The following is an 18656-nucleotide window of genomic DNA, read 5'->3' on the forward strand; positions in this document are numbered from 1 at the left end:
ATAAAGGAAATTATGTTTGTTACATATTATTATATGACATGAAATTTGTAGTCCGAAAAGAAACCTCTTAATTTATTATTATATAAAATGTAATAATAAATTACATTTTATATAAAAATTAATTATTATTTGTAGAATGTAAAATCTATGATATATATTTGTAATGATCAGAACTATCCAGTATAACGTGTTGAAGACGTTTAAACTGGACATTTAATCTTCTTGTGATTTCTTCTTTTTCCATCTGACATAAAAATTATTGTAGAATGTGTTTTTTTATCCAGTTCATCATTTGCAACAGACGATTTTATATTTAATAATCCATTAGTGGAGATTTGTCTCAGACAAAAACAGTATTATGTTAGAAATATTTTTATCATCTTAATCTCCACAAAATATAATATTCTAACAGAAAACATGTTTAATAAAAATCAGCAGAAATAATAAAACATCATCAGTTTTTAATGAAACATCAGTTTGAATACAACATGAACAAATAATACAAAATATAAAAAACATCGGTAGCAGAACACTGAGATATAAAATGAGATAAACGAAGAATAACATAATGAAGTTTTAGTTCTTATTTTTCACGTTTGTTTCATAAAACACACATGTGTTCAATATTAAATAAACACATGATCATATGAATAAATACAGAAGAAATATAGATTTTATACCAAGAAAAAAATATTATTGTTATCATGTGTTACATTAGTGTTATAATGATATTCTGTCCAACTTCCCTTCACGATAAAAGAGTTTATTTCTGGTCAGTTTAGCTGCCGATTTGAGTTATTTCTGTTTTTATTATGCTGTCTTCATGTTGTGTGGTTTTATTATTAATGTGCCACTTAACTGCTGTAATGATGTTTGTCATCTGTGAAACTGTCTGGAATGACCTGCAATAAGCTCTTATTGTGAAAGGATTTATCATGTATTGCATTACATAAACATCCCATATTTTGTCTGTATGTATTGATTTAAAAAATATAAAACCCTGTAGTGTTTCATCAACAGTAACAGTTATGGGTAGTGTAGTACTTCAATAATAAAACCCTTTAAAAACAGGGACATGTCTAGAAGGGAACCCCCAATTTGTGAAACTCTGGCTGGATAGTTAGAATAGCTTTTACAGGTTTTCACAATTTGTGGGTTACCATCTAGACACAACCTAAAAACAGGAGCAGATGTTAAAGATCATTAATACTGTTATTGATAAACAATGTCTTTACGTCGACTGAGCCAGGGAGTTGTGTACTCATGACTGTCCCTCTACCTGTCCACCTGTCTGTCTACCTGTCCGTCTGTCTACCTGTCCTTGGCAGAGCGCAGGTCGGTTGTGATCGGGTCGTGTTGGATGGTCTGGTGCAGCATCAGAGCCAATAAACCGGCTCGATTGGTCATAGCGGTCCTCAGATTCCTCTCCTGCTCAAACAGCTCGTCCAGTTTATACCACTGAGAGAGAGAGACAGGCAGACAGACATTATTGTGGTGTTAGTCAAAGCTGGTGTTAATAAAGTTTTGTTGACAGTTGATAAAGTTTTGTTGACAGGTGTGTTTACCACTCGGACTCTCTCGAGGTCGACCTCAGCGCGGCGAAGTTTCTCCCAGCAGTAATGTTTGTTACACTTCCTCTTAGACAATCGACAAAACTCTCCTGTCGGCTCAAAGACGTCTTTCACCAGAGGACAACCGCACACCTCGTCTGCTGGGATCTGACAGGGAGACAGGCAGGGAGACAGACGGAGAGGGAGAGAGACATATTTTATATTATTATATTGTTATATTGTTACATTGTATAGTTATATTGTTACATTTTATATTGTTACATTTTATATTGTTACATTGTTACATTTTATATTGTTACAGTGTTACATTTTATATATTTTATATTGTTACATTTTTATATTGTTATATTGTTACATTTTTATATTGTTACATTTTATATTGTAATATTTTATATTGTTACATTGTTACATTTTTATATTGCTACATTTGATATTGCTATGTTATATTTTTATTTTGTTATATTGTTATATTTTATAATGTATTATATGTTTTATATTTGTTATATAGTGTTATATTTATTAATGTATTGTTATATTTTATTATGTATTATATGTATGTATAACAATAACAATTATATATATATGCAGTATATATAGGTGTATTGTTATATTTTATATTGTTACATTTTATATTGCTGTATTATTTTCAATACTTTCATTTAATTTCATATTTTTATATTTTATATCTAATGTAATATAGATATTGTTGTATGGATATAATTTATATTGTTCTATTTTATATTGTTATATTGTTGTATTGTTCTATTTTATATTGTTATATTTTATATTTTATATTGTTATATTTCAGAAACATAAACTGTACTTTATTTTCTGTGTTTAATTGAGTTACTGACTAAATTAAAAAGATTTACTGTTCTGATTAATGATGACAGACTGGTTTCCTGTCTAATAATGGATGATTAAATGAGATGTTGTTTTGTACCTTTGGATCTCTGGAGTGCTCAGGACACAGAACCTGCAGCCGCTTACAGTACGTCTTACTCTGAGGGTTATACACATCACAGAACAACCGGGTCGCCCTGCAACACAGACAGACACATGAGAGACAGACAGGTCTCAGTTTGACAGCGTTAAGCTCTTGAAAAGACAGACAGACAAACAGACAGGTGTTCTTACCCTTCTATTCGTGTTGGGTACATGGAACCAAACGATGTCTGACTCTCATACTGTTCAACACAGAGACAGTTGTAATTAGTTTTAAATCTTTCTGATGCTAACACTGTCTGCTATTGGCTGAAGAACCTGCAAATTAACAGATAAATTCTTCATTTTTACTTTTCTTACGATTTCCATTTCCCCCTGAAACAATTACATAAACACACACAGCAGTAAGTCCTTGAATTATGGGATATCTGTGCTGCATCTGACACTTTTCATCCTGGTGAGTAAAGACACACTGACCTTCGCGTAGCATCTCTCCATGTGTCTAAGAGCCACCTTGGGGTTGACGGGATGACTACAGGAAACGCAGAAGACCTGAAGGTCTGTGTCATCACCGTCACCTTCAGTCACCTGGAGAGAGAGAGACGGACAGACAGACAGACAGACTGATCAGAGAAAACAGATGAATCAAACTGAAAGCTTCCTGTCTGTCTCTCTTCCTGTCTCACCTCCTCGTGGTGTTGGACCTGCTGCTGTTTGGCGTTGGCGATGATGCCTTCGAGCTCGTGGAAACGTTTCTCCATCAGCGTGAGGCGGAGCCTTGCTGCCTGCTGCTCCTTCCTGATTCGCTCCAGCTGTCTGCGCCCCATCTCCTCGGCAACGCACGGACTTTGCTGCCACTGCTGGATCCTCTGAGGTAGTATCTCATAGATACGACTGACAGAGAGATAGACAGACAGGGAGAGAGAGAGAGAGACAGAGAGAGAGAGACAGAAAGACAGACAGGGAGAGAGAGAGAGACAGAGAGAGAGACATACAGAGAGAGAGAGAAATCAGTCTGTTAATAAGACTTTACTTCACTTTCATTGATTGTTTTCACTCAAACTGGATTTGTGACGATGACGGTGACTTGTTTGTGTCGACGTCGTTGACTGTTTTTTGTCGATGTCGCTGACTTGTTTTTGTCGACGTTGTTGACTTGTTTGTGTCGACGTCGTTGACTTGTTTTTGTTGACGTCTGTGACTTGTTTGTGTCGACGTCGTTGACTCGTTTGACGATTCCGTTGACTTGTTTGTGTCGATGTCGATGTCGTTGACTTGTTTGTGTCGACCTCGTTGACTTGTTTGTGTCAATGTCGTTGACTTGTTTGTTACGATGTCGTTGACTTGTTTGTGTCGATGTCGTTGACTTGTTTGTGTCGATGTCTTTGACTTGTTTTTGTAAGTCGTGGACTTGTTTGTGTCGACGTCCTTGACTTGTTTTTGTAAGTCGTTGACTTGCTCAACTGGGTTATCAGAGTTAACTAACTCAGAGTTTTCTTCTCAGGTGTATCTTCACCTTCAAAGGTAGTTAAACGTGTGACTCACTTGGCGGCGAGCTTCATTCCACAGTCGTCAGAACAGTATTTGGAGTTGGTCCTCGCCAGATGGACACATCCTGGTCCCAGACACTGCCGCATAGCCCCGCCCACCTCTTTAGCCCCGCCATCTCCTCCTCGCTCGCTGTGACGCACGCGCTCCCTGTGACGCTGTTTCACTTTGTGACGGCGAGGCTTCACCTCTTCTTTAGGGACAGAGACAGGGACAGAGACAGGGACAGGCTTCTACAGCAGAGGACAGTTGCGTTAGTGACATCATCAGTGACATCATCAGTCTGCTAGTTCAAAATCGTGCTCACCTTCTTCTCCGTCTTCTTCTCTCGTCTCTTGACGTGTTTCACCTTCACCGCCTTCTTCCTCAGAGAGTCCGACTGAGCGTCCTCTTCCTCGCTGTGCCACACCTACAACAGGAAGATGCGTCACACCACAGGAAGTGCCTGTTCTGGCAGCTGATTGGTCACAAACGCTCAGTCACATACCAGGTCTCTGTATCCAGCAGCTTTGTACTGCTCATACAGCTCCAGCTCACTCTCACTGAAGGGGTCGTCTTCATCATCATCCTCCTCCTCCTCCTCTGTCTGATGCCCCGACCCTTTCCTCGACAGGCCCCGCCCCCTGCCACCACTGCGAGCCATCTCCTCGTCTTTGACACGAAGCATCTTCTGCTCAAAGATCAATGAATTAATAACAACATCGACAATATCAGTAAGTCCTATTTAACGGCTGGAGTGGCCACTTTATTAGGTACACCTGCACTGGACATGATACAAGGATATTAGGAATGTGGTTTTAATGCACGGTACACTTAACTGTATCATTATTCTCTGCCAGGATTAAACAGCATGACTAAAGTGACGTCTGAAAAAACAAAAATCTCACTTTCATTGAGGACGAGGTTGTTGATACTGTTGTGTTGGATTGGTTGGTTTGCATTGTCTAATAAGACACAATAAGTCATTATTCATACTGATTATAGAGCCTAAAGTGAGCAGAAAGCTCTCGCATCCTCTCATCTTATTATCTCAATAAACCTGTAACCGTGAGGTGACTCACCCGGGCTCGGACCTCACACTGCCTCAGACGACACTTCTGACGGATTTTGTTTGGACCTCCGAACTTCTTCATGTCTTTACAGAAATCACATAGAGCGCAGTCCTCCGTCCTCAGACAGGCGTCACACTCCCCACACATCCGGGCTGAACGCTTGATCTGAAGCAGAAATGTTGTACAAACAAAATATACTAAATGTCAGACATCCATCCTTCCACTTCCTCTTATCCGGCGTCGGGTCGCGGGGGCAGCAGGCTTAGCAGGGAATTTTAGATGTACCTCTCCCCAGCAACATTATCCAGCTCTTCCTGAGGGACCCCGAGGCGTTCCCAGGGCAGACCAGATATATAATCTCTCCAGTGTGGTCTGGGTTTACCCCGGGGCCTCTTACCAGTTGGACGTGCCCGGAAAACCTCCAAAAGGAGGCGTCCAGGAGGATCCTGATAAGATGCTGAACCACCTCAGCTGGCAGTGGCTCTACTCTGAGCTCCTGCCAGATGGTCCAGGTTCTAGTTGCCAGGTTACCTGTGAGCCCCGCCTCCTGTCAATCTAGTTGCCAGGTTACCTGTGAGCCCCACCTCCTGTCAATCTAGTTGCCAGGTTACCTGTGAGCCCCACCTCCTGTCAATCTAGTTGCCAGGTTACCTGTGAGCCCCGCCTCCTGTCAATTCTGGCCGGGGGTGTGGAGCTCCCATCTCCGTCAGGTTTGTCCTCCCTCTCCGGCTCCGACTCTTCTTTCTCCTCTTTCTCTTCCTTCTCCTTGGTCTTCTTCGGACGGTATTTAATCTCAAGAGACGAGTCTTTGTCTGAAGTTAGAAAAATCCAGCACACAGATTTTGAGATCAATCTCAAACTTTTTCACGTCAAGGATCCAGAATGGAGTCCAATAGACCACAGACCATGGAGGTATAAGAGGTTGTGTCCTGTGATTTTACCCTGCGTGTTAGTAAATAGCCTACAACTACATAAATTCTGTTGATGTCGTGCTACTTCTATTTTAGATATTATATATCAGACTGACCTCTGCAGGACGGACAGTACCACACTCTGATGGACTTAGCTGCTTTCTCTGAGACTCCAACACAGCTTCCATGAAACCACTCAGTACAGCTGTCACAGCCTCTGACAGACAGACAGACAGACAGACAGACAGACAGACAGACAGACAGACAGACAGGTTAGTGTTAACTGCTGTTTTTCCATTGAATCTATTAATCATAGATGGACACGTGAGGTTTATTACATCATGAAACAGTTGATGTCTGGTTTCCTGCAGACACAGTAGACAGGACCTTTGGGGGTCCGCATGGCAACTTTTCTTCCTCCTCCTTCTTCTTCCTCTTCACCTCCTCCTCTTCCTTCTCCCTCCTCTTCCTCCTCCGGGCCAGCTTGCTCTGCTCCTGCCGCCTCCTCTGACTGAGACACAAAGAGAGAAACAGATGATCCTCTGCAGCTCAGTTAAACTATTACAGACTATTACCTTTTTCTCCCTTCAGACCACATCAGACCACATCAGACCAGGTCTAGATCTCAAACGATTTGCTCCTGAATGGCCAAATGTGGACTTGGTAACCATGAAGACTCTAAAAACTAGATCAAGAACCATGACACTGACACTTCGAGACTTCTTTAAACGCCCTCACAGATTTGAGAATCCGTTATTCTGCTGATGAAAAAATAAAAATGTGTTTTTTTTTTCTCCTCTCTATTCAGACCACATCAGACCACATCAGACCACATCAAACAACATCAGAACCAGGTCTAAATCAAAATCCTTTTTACTTCTAAACTTGTGAAACCTGGACTAGTAAGTGGACTTCAGAGACTATGCAAATCTTTTTCTTTTTTTTTTCAGTTTTGTGAAAAAAGAATAAAGGTCCATCTCACTGTTTTCTCCACCCAGGCCACATCAGACCACATCAGACCACATCAGACCACATCAGACCACATCAGACCAGGTCTAGATCTCAAACTATTTTATCCTTACTGGCCAAATGTGGACTTGATGACCATGAAGACTCTAAAAACTAGATCAAGAACCATGACATGGACACTTAGGGGACTTCTTTAAACCCCCTCATAGATTTGAGAATCTGTTATTCTGTTGATGAAAAAAGAAAAAAATGTTTTGTCTCCTCTCTATTCAGTCCACATTAAAAACCAGTATGCACATTAAAAACCAGTATGCACATTAAAAACTAGTATGCACATTAAAAACCAGTATGCACATTAAAAACCAGCATGCACATTAAAAACTAGTATGCACATTAAAGAACAGTCCACATTAAAAACCAGCATGCACATTAAATGTATGCACATTAAAAACCAGGTCCACATTAAAAACCAGTATGCACATTAAAACCCAGTATGCACATTAAATGTATGCACATTAAAAACCAGTGCACTTTAAAAACCAGGTCCACATTAAAAACCAGTATGCACATTAAAAACTAGTATGCACATTAAAAACCAGTATGCACATTAAATGTATGCACATTACAAAATATTATGCACATTAAAAACCAGCATGCACATTAAAAACTAGTATGCACATTAAAGAACAGTCCACATTAAAAACCAGCATGCACATTAAATGTATGCACATTAAAAACCAGGTCCACATTAAAAACCAGTATGCACATTAAAAACCAGTATGCACATTAAATGTATGCACATTAAAAACCAGTGCACTTTAAAAACCAGGTCCACATTAAAAAACAGTATGCACATTAAAAACTAGTATGCACATTAAAAACCAGTATGCACATTAAATGTATGCACATTAAATGTATGCACATTACAAAATATTATGCACATTAAAACCCAGTATGCACATTAAATGTATGCACATTAAAAACCAGGTCCACATTAAAAACCAGTATGCACATGAATCTGGACTCTGTCAACATGTTGACAGTGTGTTTACAAAAAGAGAAGATTTCCCGTTGCAGTTCTTCATATCTCTGCAGTTGTTTTCCTGCAGCTGCTCAGTCTTAAACCAAACTCTGTTCACTTTTCTACATATTTTCAGTCATGTGTTTTTCTGTGATGCTGCGGGTTGTTAAAGTGGTCCAGATGCTCTGTTATTCTCCTCCATCAGTGAAACATCTGTCTGTCTGTCTGTCGGTGAAGAAGACGAAGAAGACGAAGAAGACTCACCATGATGAAGCTGCAGCTGCTTCAAACACCAGAAGAAGAAACAGTCCCCCTCACCAGACCTCCGTTCACATTTCACTCATTTTTACATTTTTAAGAAAATCTGCACAAGTCCGAAACAAACAAAGAGAAACGGGTTCCTCTCGGGTTCCTTCAGTCTTCTTCTTCTGTGAGGAAATAAAGCTGCAGCAGCCAGAGAGCAGCGACCTCTGCAGGACTGTTATCATAGTAGAACTTTAATATCACAATAACAAGAATAAGAATAAGAATCATCATCATCATCATCATCATCATCATAATAATGAACTACAGTTATGTGAAGCGTGGTGCAGTCTGGGTAATGTAGTCCAGAGCTCTGTAACATAAAGTTCCCCCAAATATTTTTCACATTCTCAAATTACAGATAATTTGTATTTCATTCATAGCAGCAGAACCAGTACCAGAACTCCTAACAGAACCACTACCAAAACCAATACTAGAAACACTACCAGAACCAGTAACAGTACGGCAACCAGAACCAGAACCAGTACCAGTTACGGAACCACTACAAGAACCACTACCAGATCCACTACCAAAAACACTACCAGAAGCAGAACCAGTACCAGTACCAGATCCACTAACAAAAAGCACTACCAGAACCAGCTCCTGATTCACTACCAGAACCAGTATCAGATCCACTACCAGGACCAGTAACAAAATAAGTCCCAGTATGAGAACCAGTACCATAACCAGAGCCAGTACCAGAAACAGCACCACTACCAGAACACCAGTAAAAGCACCAGAACCAGTAAAAGAACAGTGTAGTTTTCAGTCCAGCAGGTGGCATCGTCTTAAAATATACAAATTATTGATTTTCATTAAAAATAGAATTGAAATATATTTCTTAAAATTTATATTTATCTATATTATAGTCAATAATAATAATAATAATAAAATGTTTATACATTGGACTCCACCCTCCTGCTGGGTTATTTGTGTGTGTGTGTGTGTGTGTGTGTGTGCGTGTGTGTGTGAGTGTGTGAGTGTGTGTGTGTGTGTGTGCTGCTCTTTAAAGGAGGAGGCGTCACACACACACCCAGCACTCTGGACTCAGCAGCAAACTGTTTACTGAGAAACGTGACAAGAAAAGTTTCAAACCAGCAACTGACTGAAGAAGAAGAATTAGAAGAAGAAGAAGAAGAATAACAAGAAGAAGAAGAATAACAAGAAGAAGAAGAAGAAGAAGAAGAAGAAGAAGAAGAAGAGGAGGAGGCAGCAGGTGGGAAACTTTTATTTTAGACTTTATTTTTTATTTTCTCTGATGATATTATTGAAATAATTTTCAGATGATTCACATGTTTCCTTCTTAGAGCACAAAATGAGTCATAAACAGTTCATGTTTATATTTCTGGCATTGTATACATTTGGTTTTGCACCTTATTAATAATCTGTATTGTTTATATTTTGGTTTATTGTCCATCTAGATGAATACAGTTTGATCTGATCTTGTTACTTCATATCATTCAGACTGAGGAGTTCATCATGTAAACAGTAAAAATAAAACAGATTCAATAGATTTTAATAAATCATGCAGCTGATTAAATGACGTTTCTCTGTTTTAACAGTTTAATAAATAAACTCTAAGTAGACATCACAATGTATGACTTTCCATACTAATAACAGAGACACAATGGAGCGATTATTATATATATTTACTGTATTATTTTACACCCATTCAGATTTTAACTGTTGTTTAAATCTCTTTTACTATTGTTTTGTAGCATTTTGAGCTGCGCTGCATGTCTGAACGCTGGTCTATGAATAAAGGTTATTATCAACATTTTTATTATTATTATTATTTTATTATTATTATCACTATCATTATTATTAATATCACTATCATTATTATTAATATCACTATCATTGTCATTATTATTATTACTATTGTTGTTATTATTATCACTATCATTATTATTAATATCACTATCATTACTACTATTATTATTATTATTAATAATAATATCATAATATTATTATTATTATTATTATCGTTTTTGTTGTTGTTGTCGTTGAAATGAGTCACAGCAGCTGTTAAACGGTGTTTAATTGTCCTAATGAGCTCGTTTCATTGGCAGGATGGATGTGACATCACACTACAGTGGCTCTGACATCACTGAGAGTGGAGCCAATAAGAATGCGATCCAATCAGAATGCATCTCGAGCCAGCCAACAGCCAATGGGACACTCCCACATCCCAACACAGGTGAGTCGTTCACTTCCTGTGTTGATCAACCTGTTTTTTATAACCATAGACATATATATATAAATACACGCTGCATTGACTCCTGGATCGTACGTCAACGTGGGTGCCATATTGGACAGGGCAAGACTGGCCCGTAAACACATACAAGTGAATGGGGGAGCTGCCGTTTTTCTCGATAAAAAGCACTATAACGTCTAAATTTCTCAACGAGTCAATTTATATTCAAATGTTTATGATCTACGAGAACGTACGAACATTAAGTTAACGTTACAATTTTTTTTTCTTTTAACAAAGATATTGGCGAAAAACTGTTAAATACCTCAACGTCACTGCTTCTGGTTCATGGATCGTAACTATTATTATTATACTAATATTTATTGTTACCAATATTTATTATTATTATTATTTATTGATGTACTATTTACCTGTTATTCTGTTTGCTGTTATTAGTAAGTACATAATAGTAATTGCAATAGCCTATAGATTGAAAGCATGATCGCTAAAACGGAGGAAGACATTTCATTGTATATTATATTTTATTATATTATATTATATTATATTATTCAGGACCCTCTCTACAAGTATTAACCTTAAACAAGGAAAATAATCCAAAGATAGATTTGACAAACGTGAGTTTTAACGATTCCTTATGATAAATTAATTATTTTCTATCACGTTAGTAATTCAGTTCATGTCAGCCTACGGTACACACTCGTCTCCTGAGCGTCTAACAACGATTGTAGCTTAACTATCGATATTCTAAGTATCTGGAGACAAAAAAAATGTTCTACGCCTCGTAGATCATAAACCCTTTAATATAATAACGTCTCGTTAAAATCGGTTGATAAATGTAGACGTTATAGTGCTTTTTATACAGAAAAACGGCAGCTCCCCAGTTTACTAGTATAGGGTTACAGGCCAGTCTTGCCCGGTCCAATATGGCGCCAACGTTGACGTATCGCAGCAAGAGGCTGAAGCATCCAATGCGGCGTCCATGTATATATGTCTATGAGTACAACTATCTCACATCTGGATCCACATCCTCTCTGAACCACTTCCTGTTTCAGGACGTCCGAACAGGCCGGACTTCCTCCAGCCAAATGAAAATCCCTAACTTTTATTCATAAAGGCAGAAATACGTCTCGCTGGTTTAATTTAGATTTCTTTCTCACCTTAATAAAATAAATAGACACGTCATATTTCCATCCTCTCTTAATCACCTCTTCTTCTTCTTCTTCTTCTTCTTCTTCTGCAGTGCTGGAAAGTACATTAGTACTGCAGTACAACAGCTGGTGGAGATTATTCTCTTCATTCAAACTTTTTTTTGTTGTAAAAGTATAAAAATATTGGAATAAAAATATACTTAAAATACCAACAGTAAAAGTACTCATTATGTGCCGATTCCTGATGTTTTAGATCCTCTTCCTGCAGAGGAGGCCCCTCCGCCGCTCTCTGATAGGTCAGAGGATGGTGACAGCGCTGATGATGTAACAGACAGCGCCACCACCAATGACGTCGCTCGCCTCCTGCCCACCCAGCATGCCTCTGCACTCCGCAAACAGAAAGGTAGCTGTTGAATACCTGAACCTGACATGTCTCAGTCTGATGTCACCTCTGATGTCATCTCTCACTCTCTCAGGTGTGGACAGCTCATCAGTGTCTCCTCCTCCCGTCTGCACTCCTCCTCTTCCTCCTCCTTCTCGATCGTCCACCTGTAACAGACACAGCTGCAGCCTTCCTCATCATCATCATCATGATCATCATCGACACAGCACCAATCAGAAGCGTCTCTCCTCCACGAGAAGCCACGCCTCCATAAAGACGGACGCAACCCACATTAAGGAGGTCGCTGGAGATGGTGAGCCAATCAGATCTCTCACAATGTAGAGAGTTTGCATACTGCCTTCAGGAAGTAGCCTCAGCCTTCAGGAAGTAGCCGCAGCCTTCAGGAAGTAGGTAGCTACAGCCTCCAAGGCCTATGGAGGAGGCTGGGTCACGGGCGGACATGGGTCTCGCGGTATGGGGTATGACACATGCGCAGTGTAACTGAAGCTGTGGTCGTGGGTTGCGATTGGCACAATTTCGGCGAGTGCAGGCCAGATTTGATTGCGCATGTGTTATACCCCCAAAGATATGACAAGTTGATGATGCGTGACCCATCCTCCTTCAATAGGCCTTGTCAGCCTCCAGGAAGTAGCCACAGCCAAGGTCTATTGAAGGATGCTGGGTGACGCGCCATCAACGCGTCATCTTTGGGGTACAACACATGCGCAATCAAATCTGGTCAGCACTTGCCGAAATTGAGCCAATCGCAACGCACGACCGCAACTTCAGCTACACTGTGCATGTGTCATACAAACCCCATACCCCAAGACCCTTGAACACCCGTGTCCCAGCCTCCTTCAATAGGCCTTGGCCACAGCCTCCAGGAAGTAGTCACATTCTCGCACTCTTAAGTCCAACATGACAAAGTCTCTCCGCGGCTCCTCTTTTATGTTACCAAACATTACAACATTACCGTGAGCCATTAGGTGCGGTTAGCAGAAGGCTAAACTATTAGCAACCCTTTATCTCCATCTCTGAAATGCTTCATCGATATTGTACGACTCTCTTTTTGACTGACTTTACTGAAGGATAGTTAACTATAGGCATCCAAAGATCTATACGCCCTCAATTTATCTTTACAGCGCTGCCGTTGGCCACCAGCCCGTTGGCCATCAGCCCGCTGGTCGGACGGCTGGCTACTTAGCTAGCTTAGCTTGGGACACAGTGACAGTCACAAAAACTGTCTGAGCTAACGTGACCATAAGTCCCCATAACACCTGAATCAGTATGACGTCATCCTGTCTGCTAACTGAGTGTAAACTAGTTTAATACTCTGACAATAGAGTGCTACAAGAATACCTCCTAAAACACAGAAATGAGTCAGCATTTCTTCACTTCGTGTTCCTCGTATGGAAGTCAATGGGTTTTTAGTTAGATGCCTGAAAAAAGGTCTGTGCTGAAGAGATTTTAACGTTTTGTTCTATGATATAAAATACTTAAGTAAATATCCTACTGCTGAATTTTGAACCCTTTGAGTTTCTTAAAAAAGGTGGTTGCTAACAAGTGGCTAAATGAGACTACTAAATGTCATCGTGCCAACTCGTCCTTGGTTATTTTCTGCAATAATCTAAAACCCAATGGAACAATCCCATTGGGTTTTTAGTGGAGGGAACCAGGGCGATGCTAACTTCCTGTTGGACTACAGAAATACATCATACCTGGAGTGCTCTTTAAAAGTGGACAATGACACACACAGCTAACGAGCTACGATAGTTTCCACAAGCAGATCTACTGATGTCAGAGATTTTAGATTGTAAACGCCTGAAATGGAACAAAAATAGAGCACACAGCAGACAGATGAACGGATAGACAGACAGAAAGCCGAAAACTGAACACACTCCCATCTCACTGTTTATCAGGCGAACCCCTTCAACGCAGAGGTCTGCGTATCACTGATAAGAGCTCCCAGCATCAGTTGGTCTGGTTTCTCCACCCCGACGATAGCAGGACTCTGAGTGACCGTCAACAGTCATCATCAGTTACAGTCTGCTTGTGAAAGGAAACATAAATTAACATCCTGAAATATTAACTTCTGAAAACACAGATTCAGATGTCTGTTCTGATTGTCTCTACAGACTGTTGCGTTCGCTGTCTCCTGGCCTGTCTGTTCTGATTGTCCCTAGAGACTGTTGCATTCGCTGTCTCCTGGCCTGCCTGTTCTGATTGTCTCTACAGACTGTTGCGTTCGCTGTCTCCCAGCCTGTCTGTTCTGATTGTCTTTACATACTGTGGCGTTCACTGTCTCCTGGTCTGTTAGTTCTGATTGTCTCTACAGAGTGTTGCGTTCACTGTCTCCCGACTTGTCTGTTCTGATTGTCTCTGTCTCTATAGACTGTTGCGCTCACTGTCTCCTGACCTGTCTGTTCTGATTGTCTCTGTCTCTACAGATTGTTGCGCTCACTGTCTCCTGACCTGTTTGTTCTGATTGTCTCTGTCTCTACAGACTGTTGCGCTCACTGTCTCCTGACCTGTCTGTTCTGATTGTCTCTACAGATTGTTGCGCTCACTGTCTCCTGGCCTGTCTGTTCTGATTGTCTCTACAGACTGTTGCGCTCACTGTCTCCTGGCCTGTCTGTTCTGATTGTCTCTACAGATTGTTGCGCTCACTGTCTCCTGGCCTGTCTGTTCTGCGAGGTGCTCTCCATGTGTTCGGCTGTGGGGGAGTGTCTGGCGTGTGGAGTGGGCGGGGCCGGGTGTTGTGAAGATGCGGTTGGCTGCTGTATCTGCGTGGAGGTGTCGGGAGAGGCAGCCTGTACGGAGGAGGCATGTCAGGCCGTGTTGGATTGTGGGATACTGGAGGACTGCTGCGGCTCGTCTGACTGCTTGGAGATCTGTCTGGAGTGCTGCTCCATCTGCTTCCCCTCATAGAGCAGCCATCAGAGAGGGACTACAAGATGATGTCAGAGCATTGCCTGTTACCTGTAGACGGAGCCGCTTTGTCCTGCTGCTGAGATGTCTTTGTTTGTTTGTTTTGTTTTTTTCCATTGTCCACCTGTCCACATGTCCATCAGTCCATCTGTCCACCTGTCAACAAATTGTGAAAACTTGGGAACACTTTATAATAAAAGCACCAATTATATAGTTCATAGATATATTAATGGATGATCAATGAACTGGAATCAATAAATGAATGTGTCACTAACGTGATAAATCATCAGGTAAATGATTTGTTCTCTTATTATAAAGACTAAACTAAACTTTATTAGGTGTATATAAATAATAAACTGACCTCTCAGCTTTAGCTCGTCTCTGCTGATGGTTCTGTGTCTGTGATTGACACCTCAGCGACGGGGCGGGATCAGGCGGGTACAGGAAGTGGGTCCTGCAGGGAAAGGAAGTGTGTGTTTGTTGAAACGGCACGCCAGGACGTCCAAACAGGAAACAGGAACTCACTGAGCTGACAACGCCACCTGACCTCTGACCATCCAGAGTGCCCGACATCAAAGAGAGAGACACACACACACACACACACACACACACACACACATGTGTCAGAATATAACAACAGTTTGATAGTTTCCACAGAAACAGTTGTACTCTTTCTTTCAGTCAGACGTTTGTATTAAAGAACAAAGTTTGCTGTTATTCTATATTTTATTATTATTGTCATCAATATACATATATACAGTATATACATACATACATACATATATATACTGTATATATACAGTATACTGTATATGAGCATGCTCAGAAATGAGAATTTAATCAGAATATATATTCATTTTTATTTATTTAAAACAAATAAATACTTTAACGAGCCATTTAAAACTGAATTAAACATTGTTTCAGAATGATTCAGATGTGTTTACATGTTAAAGAGTTAAACAGATTCTTAACAGTTACTGACACCTGGTGGACAACAACACAATAACAGCAGACTGCTTCACTCACCTGTAGCTTAGTGTTAATATTATGATTTTATAGATGATGTACTTAAAACACATGTAAATGTATTAAATTACTACTTTAATGAACATATTTGTAAATATTAAAACAATATCTAGTTCAAAAACTTGTATTTCTTTATCCCCATTTCACTTTAGTTGTAAATCTTTTCAGATTAATTTCTATTTTTAAATATGTAGAGGAGGTTGCTGAAAAGGAATTTTATTTCCTTTATTTATTACTTTATTGCCATTATATATATTTACAGTATATATACTTATATATATAGTTTTATTCATACAGCAAGAATACGGACAAAAAAATTCTGAAAAAAAGATTTGAAAAATGTCAGACAAAAAAGTTTGAAAAAAAAGATCTGAAAAACGTCCGAAAAAAAAAAGATCTGAAAAATGTCTGAAAACAAAGTCTGAAAAAATGTCCGAAATAAAAGTCTGAAAATAAAGATCTGAAAAATGTCCGAAAAAAAAAAGATCTGAAAAACTTCTGGAAAAAAAGTCTGAAAAAAAAGTATGAAAAATATTCGAAAAAAAAAAGTCTGAAAAATATTCGGAGAAAAAAGTCTGAAAAAAAAGTCTGAAAAATATTCGAAAAAAAAAAAAGTCTGAAAAAAAAGTCTGAAAAATATTCAGAAAAAAAAGTCTGAAAAAAAAGTCTGAAAAATATTCTGAAAAAAAAGTCTGAAAAAAAAGTCTTTAAAATATTCGGAGAAAAAATTCTGAAAAAAAAGTCTGAAAAATATTCAAAAAAAAAAAAAGTCTGAAAAATATTCGGAAAAAAAAGTCTGAAAAAAAAGTCTGAAAAAAAAGTCTGAAAAATATTAAAAAAAAAAAAAGTCTGAAAAATATTAAAAAAAAAAAAGTCTGAAAAATATTCAAAAAAAAAAAAGTCTGAAAATAAAGTCTGAAACATATTCAAAAAAAAAAAGTCTGAAAAAAAAGTCTTTAAAATATTCTGAGAAAAAAGTCTGAAAAAAAAGTCTGAAAAATATTCGAGAAAAAAAAGTCTGAAAAAAAAGTATGAAAAATATTCGAAAAAAGAAAGTCTGAAAAATATTCGGAGAAAAAAGTCTGAAAAAAAAGTCTGAAAAATATTCGAAAAAAAAAAAGTCTGAAAAAAAAGTCTGAAAAATATTCGGAAAAAAAAGTCTGAAAAATATTGAAAAAAAAAAAAGTCTGAAAAATATTGAAAAAAAAAGTCTGAAAAATATTCTGAAAAAAAAGTCTGAAAAATATTGAAAAAAAAAAAAAGTCTGAAAAATATTCAAAAAAAAAAAAAGTCTGAAAAAAAAGTCTGAAAAATATTCAAAAAAAAAAAAAGTCTGAAAAATATTCTGAAAAAAAATTCTGAAAAAAAAGTCTGAAAAATATTCAAAAAGAAAAAGTCTGAAAAATATTCGGAAAAAAAAGTCTGAAAAAAAAGTCTGAAAAATATTCAAAAAAAAAAAATTCTGAAAAATATTCGGAAAAAAAAAATTCTGAAAAATATTCTGAAAAAAAAGTCTGAAAAAAATTTGGAAAAAAAAGTCTGAAAAAAAAGTCTGCAAAAAAAGTCTGAAAAATATTCGAAAAAAAGTCTGAAAAAAAAGTCTGAAAAAAATTCGGAAAAAAAAGTCTGAAAAAAGTCTGCAAAAAAAGTCTGAAAAATATTCGGAAAAAAAGTCTGAAAAATATTCGAGAAAAAAAAGTCTGAAAAAAATTTGGAAAAAAAAGTCTGAAAAATATTCGAAAAAAAAAGTCGGAAAAAAAAGTCTGAAAAATATTCGGAAAAAAAAGTCTGAAAAAAAAGTCTGAAAAATATTTGGAAAAAAAAGTCTGAAAAATATTCAAAAAAAAAAAAGTCTGAAAAATATTCGGAAAAAAAAGTCTTAAAAATATTCGGAAAAAAAAGTCTGAAAAATATTAAAAAAAAAAAAAGTCTGAAAAATATTCGAAAAAAAAAAGTCTGAAAAAAAAGTCTGAAAAATATTCGAAAAAAAAAGTCTGAAAAAAAAGTCTTAAAAATGTCCAGAAGCAAAAGTCTGAAAAATATTCGAAAAAAAAAGTCTGAAAAAAAAGATCTGAAAAAAGTCTGAAAAAAAAGATCTAAAAAATGTCGGACAAAAAAAGTCTGAAAAAAAAGATCTGAAAAATGTTGGACAAAAAAAGTCTGAAAAAAAAGATCTGAAAAATGTCGGACAAAAAAAGTCTGAAAAAAAAGATCTGAAAAATGTCTGAAAAAATGTCAGAAAAAAAGATCTGAGAAATGTCTGAAAAAAAAGTCTGAAAAAAAAAGATCTAAGAAATGTCGGACAAAAATAGTCTGAAAAAAAAGATCTGAAAAATGTCTGAAAACAAAGTCTGAAAAATATCCGAAAAAAAAGTCTGAAAAAAAGATCTGAAAAATGTCCGAAAAAAAAAGATCTGAAAAATGTCTGAAAAAGTCTGAAAAAAAAAGATCTGAAAAATGTCAGACAAAAAAAATCTGTAAAAAAAGATCTGATAAAAAAGATCTGAAAAACGTCTCAAAAAAGTCTGAAAAAAAGATCTGAAAAATCTCTGAAAAAAAGTATATAGTTATTATTGCTATTCTAGAAAAGATTGAGAGCAACTGTTTGTGAGGAAACAAAACATAAAAGACAAAATC

General features: G+C 37.8%; 2 protein-coding genes across 6 annotated transcripts; one reads left to right on the plus strand and one right to left on the minus strand.

Annotated features, from left to right (window-relative positions):
• Positions 1–441: 441 nt before the first annotated feature.
• On the minus strand, positions 442–8477 carry cxxc1a (CXXC finger protein 1a). 2 transcript variants are annotated; one of them, XM_037772688.1, is made up of 15 exons: positions 8282–8477; positions 6366–6538; positions 6144–6244; positions 5768–5928; positions 5126–5281; positions 4952–5008; positions 4552–4734; positions 4372–4473; positions 4062–4297; positions 3203–3410; positions 2994–3104; positions 2709–2758; positions 2515–2611; positions 1566–1718; positions 442–1458 (listed from the first exon to the last, which is right to left on the minus strand). In XM_037772688.1, the coding sequence occupies exons 1-15, from the start codon at positions 8282–8284 to the stop codon at positions 1312–1314; spliced, it is 1938 nt and encodes a 645-aa protein (XP_037628616.1). In that variant the 5' UTR covers positions 8285–8477; the 3' UTR covers positions 442–1311. The 2 variants fall into 2 exon arrangements, with proteins under 2 accessions (XP_037628616.1, XP_037628617.1); XM_037772689.1 differs by lacking the exon at positions 4952–5008 and having other exon boundaries at positions 8282–8476.
• Positions 8478–9482: 1005 nt separating this feature from the next.
• On the plus strand, positions 9483–15288 carry zgc:113363 (uncharacterized protein LOC791449 homolog). Of its 4 annotated transcripts, none has more exons than XM_037772734.1 (6): positions 9483–9536; positions 10039–10084; positions 10393–10520; positions 11937–12086; positions 12160–12378; positions 14719–15288. In XM_037772734.1, the coding sequence occupies exons 3-6, from the start codon at positions 10394–10396 to the stop codon at positions 14991–14993; spliced, it is 771 nt and encodes a 256-aa protein (XP_037628662.1). In that variant the 5' UTR covers positions 9483–9536; positions 10039–10084; position 10393; the 3' UTR covers positions 14994–15288. The 4 variants fall into 4 exon arrangements, with proteins under 4 accessions (XP_037628662.1, XP_037628664.1, XP_037628665.1 ...); XM_037772736.1 differs by having other exon boundaries at positions 11952–12086; XM_037772737.1 differs by lacking the exon at positions 11937–12086.
• Positions 15289–18656: the final 3368 nt, after the last annotated feature.

Source organism: Sebastes umbrosus, chromosome 6 (genome assembly GCF_015220745.1).
Source record: "Sebastes umbrosus isolate fSebUmb1 chromosome 6, fSebUmb1.pri, whole genome shotgun sequence".
NCBI lineage: Eukaryota > Metazoa > Chordata > Actinopteri > Perciformes > Sebastidae > Sebastes > Sebastes umbrosus.